The following is a 13,601-nucleotide window of genomic DNA, read 5'->3' on the forward strand; positions in this document are numbered from 1 at the left end:
CGGTGCCGATGACGTCACTTTCGTTTTCCTCATCATTGGGCGACAAGATTTGACTCGCGTGGCGTTGTTGTGTCGCTCAAATGAAGTCGAGTGTGCGAAATTGGAGACGAGGAGCAGCGCGAGTGTTTTTGGAAGCTTGTGCGGAAACAGCGACGCTTTCGTTCTTGGCGCGCGCGCGCGAGCCTTTCGGGGAAGTCACGTGACCGCGCCAGCCCACTTTCCGAAGAAACATACGACGACATGCGTGGAGGAAAACTGCATTTGCGCTATGTTCATGCAAAAGTCATCAAACTTCCCAAGGGTGTGGATTTTCCTCTCAGTTTTGTCGTTGGATTGAGTATGAGAGAATCAAGTTGTATTTTTACCTGTTAAAGAAAAGATGTAATATTACAACTCAGGCATAAGTTATATTTTTGTGATTTGAGAATAAAAGTTTAATATTGTCAATGAAAAGAGAATGCACTCTATTTTTAGATAAAAAGCTGCACTTTTACAAGAATTAAGTTGTATTTTGGGGGTTTTAGAGGCATCAGAGAATATTTTATTTTTGCTATTTCCTTGCCTGATAGGAGTTTTATTTGAGAGATGCAAGTACACCTATGGATGTTTCAGTGTTCTACAAAGTTAGATTTTTATGAGTAAGTCACAATAAAAACTAAGAATGAAGTTGTATATTCCAGAAAAAGAATGGCAAACAATGCAGTCAAGCATAAGAAATCAATGTTTTTATTGTCGTTTCTTCCATTTAAAAACAAACAAAAAAAGAGACAGAAGCATGCACACATTCCTGGCAGCAGCCTAAAACTTCAAATCAGCTTGGGTGGGAACATGAGCGTCATTGAGAACAGGCCCGGCTGGTTTGGTGTTTTTCTTCAAGCATCAGAAAAGGTCATGTGACATCTTCAACAACCACATTTGTTCTGTGTGAACGGTGAAGGAACCTGTGTTTGAAAATCTCCTCACTCCCGTGGTTCCGAGCGTGCTCGTTTTCGTGAAAGAACTTCGTTCACAACAATGTATCAAAACCAACCAATTTATTCCTGACAGAGGAGTCTATACATTTGCAGAGCTCTGGGTTCGTAACGACCCTATCTTATCCTGAGCAGATAAAGTAGTCGAACAAAAACTATCTGACTCTACCCCGGACTTTATACAATGTTTCAAACAGGCCAGTATGGAATCGCTGTCGTCTGATTGGTCCGTAATCTGACGTCATCGTTGTTCTGCGGACCATCTGATCTGGCTCCAGACTTCTGCTCCAGGTGTCGCCTGCAGATGTCGGCTCACATTCCTGCATTCAACGTTTAGAGTGGCTCCCCGCAGTTCCTTTCTTCCTTGACATCTGTCTCCAAATACCCCCCGATGGGGACCTTCCTGCAATATAAAGTATTCTATATTCCCTTCAATCCCCCAAGTTGATCTTCTGATCATCAGAAGATCAACAACCCCTATACCTACTACCTTTTTCACTACAATACTCAATAAACCTCATCTAAGCACAGCAAAACAAAACAATTTAAAGAGAGGATACACCGCTATCGCTCAACGGAGCGAGCGATTCCATGGCCACCCTGTCCTCGTCCAGGGACAGCAGCTGATATTGGCCGTAGGGGTCCTTACCCACAAAGGCCTTGAGGACAATTCTGAGAACCAGGTTCCTGAGACAAGGGATAATACAACATCCACAAATAGCAAGCACAGCCATGACAATTATGATGGTAGTTGCCAAAGTCAGTATGAGACCCCTCCATTTCCCAAACATCCTATTAAGCAGGCTATAGAATGGGTTGTCCTCCACTCCAGACATTGGTTGAAGTTTAACAGACATGGCTTGCAAACCTTTCACGGCTCTGGTGATCTTTCCGTTCGGCGCCGTATTATTGGGGATCATTGTACAACAACGTCCTTTAATCCGAGAGCAGGCACCCCCTTCTTCCGCTAGCATACTATCCAGGACCAACCTATTTTGGAATGCCATGAGAGATGTAGCCGATAGTTGCTCATGGATGCCCTCCGCGAGTTGGGAGGTGACGTTCCCCAATCTTTGAATTTGGTAATGATGGTCATTTATGAAATCAACATTTTTATTCGGAGTTACCCATATAAAAATACTCTCAAGACCTGCGGAAATTTGACAGCGAGCTTTATACTCATCCGGGACACCTCCAGGAATTCCAATGGCATCCAGGTAGGTGGGGTCCTCCCCTTCTTCCCAAGCATTTCCACCCACGTTGAAGCCACTGACCATACGGTTGGCGGAAACGGTTCGAGCTACCCCACCAGTCACGCTCCCAGGTGAAATCCGCCATTTGAGTGATTTCCGTCTTTTCCCCCAATGTGTAGTTCAATTCTAGGGCCCCTGTTGGCTTCACGGCCCTCTTGGTCACTCTTTCTCCTTGTATTGAAGACATTCCAAAATAGATTCCTGTAACTATAATCAGGGAGATCACCAGAGTCATGATTATAACCTTCTTTGTCCAGACATACACGACGTACATATTTCCCCCTTTGTTAAATGACTAATTTAACACCAAAACACAGTATCCACACACAAGCCCATACACAAACCAGCAGGTCGTCTCCTTCCGTCGGAGAGGCCCCTGACCAGACCTGCAAACAAACCCTTCTATAAATGAATGACAATTCTGCAAAAGATACCCGTGCCAAAGGGATGGACTACATCATTCCTGTATACATACTCCAGAGAAGGGACAAGTCGGCAATTGTCACCCAACATTGATATTATTCCCCAACCAATTGTTAATTTGTCTCACAAAAGTGTTAATGTCATTCAACCAAGAATCGCATAAAATCAGCGTTAAGTCAGCACACCAACATCCTGCAATACAACAATAACACTATCAAGCTCCATCCTCCTGGGCGTCCTGTAAAATAATGTTATTTCAACAAATCAGTCATTCAACAGTCTGTAGACCGTATTCTCTCGTCAGTCACACTGTCCTTGGTAACTAAAGGTCTTTAGTCTCTTTCGCGTGATCACATCCTTCACTACTCCTGTCAGCCAGCTCAGTCGTGCTCCATTTCTGCTTTTAATTAAGACGACACAAACATTCAACAAAACATAAACAATTCACATGACATGACAAGCGAGACTTCACAGACAATAACATTAACCTGGACCCAGGAGTGAATGTCCTCTCACATACACCACACAGACAAAACTGAACACAGCACACTTATTGGTTGAACCATAACACCTAAACCACTACAGACCAGGCTTCTATCCATTGCATTAATTAAACGATCCTATTGTAAATCTCCCTGGCCCTTGCAATACCATAAACTCGGAAAACTCACACACGCCTGTCGTAAAGCTGCCCCCCCCCCCAGCTGAGGACGCCTGTGTCCTGTCATAAAGCATTTGGTGCACCTTCACTTCAAGTGCTCTTTTAAGCACTCATCCATTTTCTGAGCCGCTTCGCGGGCGTGCTGGAGCCTATCCCAGCTATCATCGGGCAGGAGGCGGGGTACACCCTGGACTGGTTGCCGGCCAATCGCAGGGCACATCCAAACAAACAACCATTCCCACTCACATTCACACTTCCGGGCAATTTAGAGTCTCCAATTAATCTACCATGCGTGTTATTGGGATGTGGGAGGAAACCGGAGTGCCCGGAGAAAAGCCACGCAGGCACGGGGAGAGCATGCAAACTCCACACAGGCGGGGCCGGGGATTGAACCCGGCTCCTCAGAACTGTGAGGCTGACGCTCTAACCAGTCGGCCACCGTGCAGCCCCCTCTCTAAGCAATATATATCAAATCCCATTCACCAGCTCAGATAGCAACTTGCACGTCATTTATTCAAACTCCGAAGCGTTTTCTTACCCCCAAAACCTCCCGTACTGTTTTCAGGCTTTTATCCCAGGCACGCAGAGCCGCTCTGGTCCGCTCTGCTGACCCGGAAAGAGAAAGTCACCATACCACTCTTGCTTGATCACATCCGTCCGGCACACGTCTTAATTGATCTATGATTGAATTTATCTTCCAGAATATCATATGCATACCTATTTATACATACAATATGTATGCCTTATTTATTTAGTTAATAAATATAATGGGTACCCTTTGAAGCGCTTTATACCTTTTTACATATAGAATTTGATTCATCAAAGTTCTAAGGTTTACTTTATATTGTGTACACAATTTCTAAAACGTATCGCACCGAATATTTATACCATTCACACTTAGTCCACGTTTTTTTTACAATAGAGGCCTGCGCAGGACATGTTTGGGACAAGTAGAATCACTTGTCCGATCTGATTACTCGTGGAAGCTCATACGTCGGAATATAATGGTTAACCAGCGCTTTGTTTTCTTTTGCACAAGGATAGCCTTTGGGCCATCCAGAAAAAGTGCCGACAATTATTAATAAGTACCTTACGCTTTGGACTGGGACCACCATTGCCGGTTCAGTCCATTACCACCACATAAATTCGGGCCTCGGCCCATCTCAGTGTGTTGCAATTCCCTCTTCGTTGGAGGGCAAACACTGAAATCTTGACATATATCACAAAAAAATCAAACATCTTTGACCTTACGCAGAAGATAAGGGTGCCACCAAAAGCGCAGCTTCTTCAGCATTGACACATAACTTTCCTGGAGGTAACATCAGTCTCCTAGGTTCTCCTTGTCATCATACAAACCACAGCTTCTCCTTGTCATCATACTCAGCACCTGTCTCTTGCCACTTACGCTTGTCTTCCTTCGGCGCCGCCTCCTGGAGGTCGCGCACCACATCAACTGTTACTGCAGGGAGAAAGTCAATTAACTGATCCCGTTGAACAACATATTTTCCTTCAGCATCCATTTATTAGCCTGCTACTTTTTTCAGCACCATTAATAAATAGTAACACTCTGACCTTCAGATAACTCTAGTGCCCTGCACCTGGCCAGCAGTTCTGCAGCTTGAGCGGAGGGTTTCATAACATCATTTATGGACCAAAGCGTTGGGATTTCAGAATTTGGGTTTCCGCGATATCTTCTATGGCCTCTTGTTTACAAAGATGCTACGGCACGTTAACAAAAGCAGTCGGGTTTACCTCGAATGTTACCGGAGTCACGGATGTACACAGACCCCTCAGACCACAGTGAGTCCGGCAGCGAGCTCAACAGCTGTGCGGCGTCCTCATGGTCCGAGAGTTCTCTGCCATGGAATTGCGCCAAAGTCACATGCTCCAACACCCCTCCGTCCACCATGGTACCTTGAATACAAAAACATTCAGTACGAGGAGAGTACAACACATTGGGTATTTGATCTTGTTGCCAATCATTTGCCAAACGGCATTTTCTCACCATGTTTCTCCCAGTTCTCTGGCTTCATGACCTAATGCTAGTGCAAGTGATATGTGTGGAAAAGATGTCAAGTTCATCATAAACCACTCACTCTGCTCTGGCGCCAAGGTGGACGCAGCCGCCACACCTTGGTTTCCTATGTAAATTCCTGTACTATTTAGTCTCCAATTTTCTTCCTGTATCGACTCAAAAGCTTCCCTATAAACCAAATCGTCATTTTTATCATAAAACAGTGTGAGATGGAGAGGATCAATTGGAGGACGATAGGGGGCAAGAGAGTCGATCCAGGACTTCCACCGCAGGAAGGCCGAGTCATCTCCGCCTCCCTCCTTTGTTTCAGGTTTTAGTCGGGCCCAATATATGTCAGCAGTTGCTTCCGGAAGTTCATGTTGTATCATGTTCCATCCGGAGGATAACGTCTTCCACAGTTCATCACGGTCCCATCGGGGAACCGTATCGTCAGTCCATCCGGGCTACAAAGGATGGTAGCCCTGGTCTTGATAAGCAGATCTCTGCCCATCAGGTTCACTGGAGCCCCTTTTTTCATGAGGGCAAACTGATGTTCATGCGTCTGTCCAGCAATTTCAGTCTTTAATGGTGTCGTAATCGGCAGACTCATCGGCACCCCTGCACAGCTCATTCAGGTGGTTGTCTTCCCTTAGCGGCGAATACTTATGGCTCTGTGATATTTCAGTTTTTCTTTTTTAATAGTTTTTTTTCTGTGTACATTAATGAGGAAAAAAAGGAAAAGTTATTTGAACAAATGGCTGCAATATAACAAAGAGTGCAACATTTAAGGGGGTCTGAAAACTTTCCGTACTCATTGTATGTAGGCAGCGCGGCGGACGACTGGTTAGCACATCTGCCTCACAGTTCTGAGGACTGGGGTTCATGTCCCGGCCTCGCCTGTGTGGCGTTTGCGTGTTCTCCCCGTGCCTGTGTGGGTTTTCTCCGGGCACTCCGGTTTCCTCCCACCTCCCAAAAACATGCATGCTAGGGTGATTGAAGACTCTAAATTGCCCGTAGGTGTGAATGGTTGTTTGTTTCTATGTGCCCTGTGATTGGCTGGTGACCAGTTCAGGGTGTACCCCGCCTCTCGCCCGAAGATAGCTGGGATAGGCTCCTGCACGCCCGCGACCCACGTGAGGAGAAGCGGTACAGAAAACGGATGCACGGGTATGTATGTATTTAATTTACAGGACATTTTTATTTCTGTTAATACAGTAAAGACAGTCAATATCACAACTATTAAAAAAGAGGTAAGGAGAGGTTACAAAGGATATAAAAAGTCAACACACCCCTGTTGTCAGTGGTGAACTGTTAAGATGTCAGACATTACTCTACTGGTCGGGATCTGATGGCTATGCAAGTCTCTGCTGACTGGAAAGTAAATACATGCTACTTTTTAAAATAGGTTGTTATTACAAAGAGGATTATGTCTAGCCACAAATATGGTCGTGCTCTAACGGTCATTGTTTCAACTATGATTACGGTATACTTATAAAAATGTACAAGTTGACCTCAATATGGACACGGAAGCTGGTTTGACCTCAGTGAAGTTTTTATGAAAGATGTTGAAACTGCTGTGAGTTTTTTTCCTTCACTCTCACTTTGCCACAAGATTACAGAAGGCATCCATCCACATTAGTAGAGGTGCGATTGTACACTTCAATGAGATGCTCCTTTCATAAAAGGTGTCAATTTGAAGTTTTTATGGTATATTGTTCCGTTAACCCATTTGTTATGACACTTCTTTTTGTAACCCCTGTAGGATGAGTTGGATTCCACCAAGGAAGTGTGGAAGCGCCATCTGATTCGTCCATCCAAGCACGAGCGGGTGCCTCATGGTCGGCCTCATGCAATGTTCATGGTACCTGAGCTGTGTGGCACCCGGGACCTTTTGTGGCAAGTTGGTGAGGAGGACTTTATGAGGTGTGAAGGTGACTGCATCCACCGCAATGATGTTGCTTGTGATGCTGATGTGTTCACTCTCTGTACACATATAATGGCACAGAACAACCTTCAAGTCCCAGTCGATGGATATATGGCCATGGACATATATGGGTTTATGAAATGTTTTGTTGTTGCAGTTCATTTCACGCCATACTTTTCATTGTATATATTCTATGACATCATTATTACGTGTATTCGCCTTGATATTGCCACCCAAATTGCTGATTTTTGTGATCAAAATATGTAGCTATAAACCTCCATCAGGCATGCAGTGAGTAATTCAGACAACATGTCACAATCACTAATTGTGAACATTTAAGTCTGTTGCTATAAATGTGTGTGGTAATGAAAAGAAGTTTGAAGAATAAAACCAACTGTCTTCTACTGGTTCAGGTAGCTAAACCAGCTTGAGTACGAACTGTATTTTGATCCTTAGGTATATCCTCAGTATACTGCACATTTCTGGGAGGATGGCGCAATGACCAATGAAACGAGGCGATCAAGTTTACGCGAATGCACGTTGGCAAATCGGGCAGTAACGAGGTGACGACCTTAAAGCTGTAGACTGTAGACAATATCTACATAGTCTGTGCGAACTGAGTGAATTTGGCTGTCTCCACACAGAAACATTTTTTCAGATTGGAACATTTGCGGACTTTATTTTTATGCAATCAGTGTATAACAAGGCACCATGGTAGTGCGATCGACAGTATTACCCTGAAACCTGCTTTATGAAAATATGCACAGTACAACTTGCAGTAAGAGCAGTAGAACGGTTTTATAAAAGGAGAAAAAAAAAAATAAGTACTTCAAACTTGCATGACAATACCAGTTAAAGTTGTGTGTAACCACACCAAAAGGGCTTCTTTTGTCAAAAACAATGTGCAAATGTAATGTAAACAATGTCAACTCCGTGTAAACAAGTAGACACTCTGGCTGGTATGAATAGAGGTGTTTGACCCAACTTTCAGCGCAAGTGTATATCACAATGTACCACGTAAAAGTGCATCATCAGCCAAAAATAATTATCTGATCATACCACAGTACATTATAAAAGACCCCAAAACACATTCTGGACAAGGTAGCTACCGAACTGTCCATCAAATGCAACAGTATCTGGGTTTATCAAAGGTTTTTAACTATTTAAATTAAAATACAGCTAAAAGAACAGCTGGCTTAACTTGCTATCCTTCAGATAGATAGGGGAACAAAGATGTTGTGTTACAATGAAAAAAAAAAAGATATTAGTTCCACACCACATACACCAAACACTCCACACTCGAGAACCATGTGGCTGTCACTTTCGATTCATGCTCTCTCATTGTTGGTTTTGCTCGTTCTGTGTACTCATCACACCAAGAGTACATCTTGAGGAATCAGGCATGTTCAGAAAAAGGTTGACACTTGAAGCATAAATATCTGGATGCATACACAAATATAATCACTTGTTCCTCATCATAATACCCACTTTGTCTGAAATCCATGTTGTACTTTGAGGTGATTTGCATACAGACCAACTGACAAATGCCAGCGAAAACATTATCCTCCTTGGTAATTCAGGTCAACAATATTGAATATATTTAAGGAGTCAAAACCAATTACAGAACTATAATGAATTGAAAAGATGAAAATATTACCTGTACAAAAACGAAGAAGTTTCCTCAGCTGCCGTTCATTGCAACTCCTGGTGAATTTTTTTCAGATATTCGAAACGCTGCATTTCCTTCATGTTGAGGCTTTCATGCTGTAACATGTCGATTACTCTTCTTGGTGTCGGGGTAAGGCCAGCATATACTTCATCCAGTCCTCCTCGGGGTAATTTTAGTTCCTTCAGTACACTGGACCAACACTCTGCAATATATGCAGGATCTTGAACAAGTTCTTTGTGTGCCACCTCAATCAAAGTTTTCTTCACATTCCCCTTATTGACAACAACTTTAACCTCACGAGTGTCAAGGAAATCTATCCACTCCTCAGATCCAGCGACAGACAGAAAATCATTCATTGCTTGTTCAGCCACTTCCTTTTCTTCAGAGGGAATTGTGTCGAAAAATGCCAAAAGCAGGTCCTTCTCCATCGGTTCAAGGCCGAGACGATACAAAATAAAGGGCTTGGCCAATGCTATGGGAAAATACTGAACCGTGTTGTATCCCAGGACCATGACTTTCGCTGTGTTAACCCATTCGTCTTTCACGTCATGTCGTGTCATCGGTATCTTCATTGTGCCTCCATGGGTGCATTTAGTGAAGAATGTCTCCCAGTACTCACTTAATGCATCGCGTAACAAGCCACCATTGTCTTCTCCTTGTTCCATTGAACCATTGGGTTGGACCATTTCGATCTCCGCCAGCAGCTCATCAACAGATACACTGCCATTTTGAAAGGCCCTATTCAACTCAGTGAAAACATTTCCCCTGTGCATCTTAAGCTTTGTTACTTGATTCTTGGGTTGGAGGTGAATTTTCCACTTCTAAGAGCTCCGTGGGGACGGTGTCGTCGAGGGGGTCATCAACATCATAAGTGGCATAATCAGCAAAGGTATGTCTGAAACAAGCATCCGTGTCAACAACGATCTGTCATTGCATGGACAGCGTAGCAATCGATCTGAGGAACAAAGAAGAACATTTGTAATCCAACAAGAAGCTGTAGCAATACTGCAATAGCATGACCATCAATCATTCTGAAACATAATGAGTTACAAGCCTAGAGAGTAAAACGTGTTTGTTAAAGCCAGGTAGAGAAATGATTGACAATAACAGAGCTCTTTTTTCTGATCGAGCTGCCAGAAACTACTGTACGAAACAGCTGATCAACATTTCCCACTGTTCACATTTCAAGATTGCATTGCCTCATAGCACACTGTATATAACCCATACCTAATGTACATTGTGGTTCACATGACTGCCTTGCCACACACTTACATTGATGACAGAGATATTCACAAACGAGGTCATTGGTGCATGCACTCAATTACTAGAGTTAGGCTATTTCTTTCATGTCAAATAGTTGATGTACTTCTTGATTTACACTGTGTACTAGACTCACCACCTGCCAAAAATAATTGGTGTGCAACTTCACTTCGCCACATAAACCCTGATTACTGAGAGTGATATTGCACGTTTACAAACTCCCCCCCCCCCCAAAAAAAATCAACCATTTCACACTGCACGTATATGAAGCAAAAACATTGCCTTGAAGATACAGCTCGATGAAATGACAAATGTTTACAAGGGGGTACATAGCTTCTCTTCAATAAAGGTGGCAATGACCTTCTTTGCTCTTGAAGGAATTTTTGAAAATTTGAATCCATCCTGCGAAACAATAATAAGGTTCCTGTCAAACTCAACAATGTGCAAAATGAGTGAATCTGCCCTGTGTGTATATTAGCACGTCTGGAGTTCAATCTCTGCATTCCATTTTTGTAGTATAGTTTGCAGTTTAGTCTATCACACATGGCATTGGTTTCACAATTCAATTTTCTATAAATTCAGTAAATGACCACACATATTTTATGGGTATTGGCATAATCACCGTGATCATTATCATCAGACCACAGCCTACCTGCAATTGATGAGCATGAAATGGCTTACACTTGACAACCAGAGGACACTACGCTTCATTGAATAACCATGGCAAACTTTGAAGACACAACAAGAGGAAAAGTACTTGAACTTGGCAATATGATTCTGCTCATTTGTAAAAGGGCCATGTAACGCGGACAACATTCCTCAATCAATCAAATGAATGTTTGAATTTGAATGTGATTCTCTGGGTGTGTATTAGCCATATGTTTTAGCATATACTGGAGCACCTTAGCAGAACCCAGTAGCTCAGTCCGGCAGTAAGTAGCCCCAACAAATCGTTATCGTGAAACAAAAAGGTGAATAACTGCAGACAAGATACTCGCATTGCTTGATCCATCACGGACGCATTTGTCTGTCTGCGAACTTGCGCTTCTGCGGCGAGAACTCAACTCAGAATTCACACCAGTAAGAATATAACATCCAAATAGAACTTACTTCACTTGACAGATATACGTAGGTATACGGAGCCCCAGACATTTGTTAAACTGAGGGCACGGATTACTAAACTGAGGGAACAGATTATCAATGATTTTTATTTTTCTCATACCTTGGGGGGCTCCGTAAAACTTGTAATTATGTAAATTGAATGTGACAGAAAAGTTTATATTTTCAAGCTATTTTCTCTTTGTTAAATAAAAATCTATTCGTATCTAAAAACTAAAAATATCCCACTATAATTTTCAATTGGTCTACGATTCAAATATTTTACAATTTTATCACAATTTTTTTATTAGTGATGAATTGAACTTTTTTTTTTTTTTACATTCTTTTTAATTAGAAATATATATATAATCTATACAAGACTTGCATAGAAATCCTGTACTGCATCTAAAGTAATAAATCATCTTTGTTAGCTCGAGGGATGTTTTTTTCTTTTGAAATGGAGAAAACTGACTTGTAGACGCTTCGGCGGAGGCTGCGGCGGTTCCGCGCCGTCCCGAACGACTCGGATGAGGCCGAAGATGCGCCCGCTTCGTCTTTAGCCGGCGCGCTGGGGCCCAAAGTGTAGACGGGCAACGTGGCGTAGGGCTTGGACGGAAGACGAATCTGACGACAAAGCAGCAACAGCAAAACATTCCCTAATTTGCCTTAAATCCAAGTCAATCTTATAAGCCATTTTTCCCGAAATAAAACATGAGCTGTTTGAAAAAACAGTCATCTTTAAACTAGATTATTTTTTTTCCCAAGATCAAAAATATTGGAATGATGGAAGAGTGAGAATTTTCTCTTATTTAAAAAATATTTTTTGTTGTCATCAGAATCAGAATCATCTTTATTTGCCAAGTATGTCCAAAACACACAAGGAATTTGTCTCCGGTAGTTGGAGCCGCTCTAGTACAACAGACAGTCAATTTACAGAACACTTTGGAGACATAAAGAACTCAAGTCAAAAAAATTGCCAGCTTGTTGTAATGGAATTATAGGTTAGCTGTTTAAGAAGTTGATCGCAAGAGGGAAGAAGCTGTTGGAATGTCTACTAGTTCTAGTTTGCATTGATCGGTAGCGCCTACCTGAGGGAAGGAGCTGGAAGAGCTGGTGACCGGGGTGCGGAGGGTCCGAGAGGATTTTGCACGCCCTTGTCTTAGTTCTGGCAGCGTGCAAGTCCTCAAGGGTGGGTAGGGGGGGTGCCGACAATCCTTTCAGCAGTTTTGATTGTCCGCTGCAGTCGGAGTTTGTCCTTTTTTGTAGCAGCGCCAAACCAGACCGTGATGGAAGAACACAGGACCGATTCGACGACCGCTGTGTAGAACTGTCTCAGCAGCTCCGGTGGCAGGCCGTTCTTTCTCGGAAGCCGCAGGAAGTACATCCTCTGCTGGGCCTCTTTGAGGACGGAGTTGATGTTGGTCGCCCACTTCAGGTCCTGGGAGATTGTAATTCCCAGGAACTTGAAGGTCTCGACGGTTGACACAAGGCGGCTGGACAACGTGAGGGGCAGCTGTGGCGAAGGATGCCTCCTGAAGTCCACGATCATCTCTACAGTCTTGAGCGTGTTCAGCTCCAGGTTGTGTCGGCCGCACCGCAGCTCCGGCCGCTCCGCTTCCTGTCGATATGCAGACTCGCCGGCGTCCTTGATGAGGCCGATGACAGCGGTGTCATCTGCAAACTTCAGGAGTTTGACAGTCGGGTTCGCTGAGGTGCAGTCGTTCGTGTAGAGAGAGAAGAGCAGCGGGGAGAGGACACAACCTTGGGGCGCCCCAGTGCTGATGCTGCGTGTGGATGAGGTGGCGCGGTCACGTCTTCCCTGACAGACAGGCGCGTTCCCGACGCGTGTGGAAAAGGAAGCGCAAGATGACGACGTTGATGGCGGCGGTCGTCCCCGGTCGCTCCCCCAGGGCTCGCCTCCTCCTCCCCGCGGGGACAGCGCCTCCATCCCCGCCTTCGGAGCTCCGTCAGCCGGGGAGAGAACGCTCGCCTCGTCGCTCGCTTTGGTTCATTATTATTCATTTATACATATATATTTAAAAAAAAAAAAGACTTCTTGACGGATTACGCGCACGCCCAGTGAGCCGAGATGGAGACCATGGAGAGGGAATGCAGCGCGCTGGGGGGACTCTTCCAGAACGTCATCGCGGACATGAAGGTAACCGCGCTCGTGGATTCTCATCGAAATCCAAATTCATAATCATCATAATCGTGTGATGGGATGCTGACGTCATAGCACACAGGTGTCGTGGTTGGTTGGGGAGGGGGGGTCTGGGGAATGTGCCGCACCCACCGCTAGTGGCTTTTGTGCTGTATTGAAATCGACAA

The 13,601-nt window shown here is 44.0% G+C and overlaps 1 protein-coding gene across 1 annotated transcript; it reads right to left on the reverse strand.

Moving 5' to 3' along the window:
• Positions 1-11,677: 11,677 nt before the first annotated feature.
• LOC133471480 (uncharacterized) lies at positions 11,678-13,295 on the reverse strand. The gene is made up of 2 exons (XM_061761050.1): positions 13,035-13,295; positions 11,678-12,954 (listed from the first exon to the last, which is right to left on the reverse strand). Exons 1-2 carry the CDS (start codon positions 13,293-13,295, stop codon positions 12,457-12,459), a joined length of 759 nt encoding a protein of 252 aa, XP_061617034.1. The 3' UTR covers positions 11,678-12,456.
• Between the last annotated feature and the right edge of the window lie 306 nt (positions 13,296-13,601).

Source organism: Phyllopteryx taeniolatus, chromosome 21, assembly GCF_024500385.1.
Source record: "Phyllopteryx taeniolatus isolate TA_2022b chromosome 21, UOR_Ptae_1.2, whole genome shotgun sequence".
Lineage (NCBI taxonomy): Eukaryota > Metazoa > Chordata > Actinopteri > Syngnathiformes > Syngnathidae > Phyllopteryx > Phyllopteryx taeniolatus.

What these genes read in the sequence shown, in the direction of transcription:
- LOC133471480 (XM_061761050.1), bottom strand. Translation starts at nt 13,295, where the DNA reads ATGAATAATAATGAACCAAAGCGAGCGACGAGGCGAGCGTTCTCTCCC. An exon ending in CAGCACTGGGGCGCCCCAAG is followed by an intron (nt 12,955 to 13,034) that starts GTTGTGTCCTCT and finishes AAACTCCTGAAG; the next exon opens with TTTGCAGATGACACCGCTGT.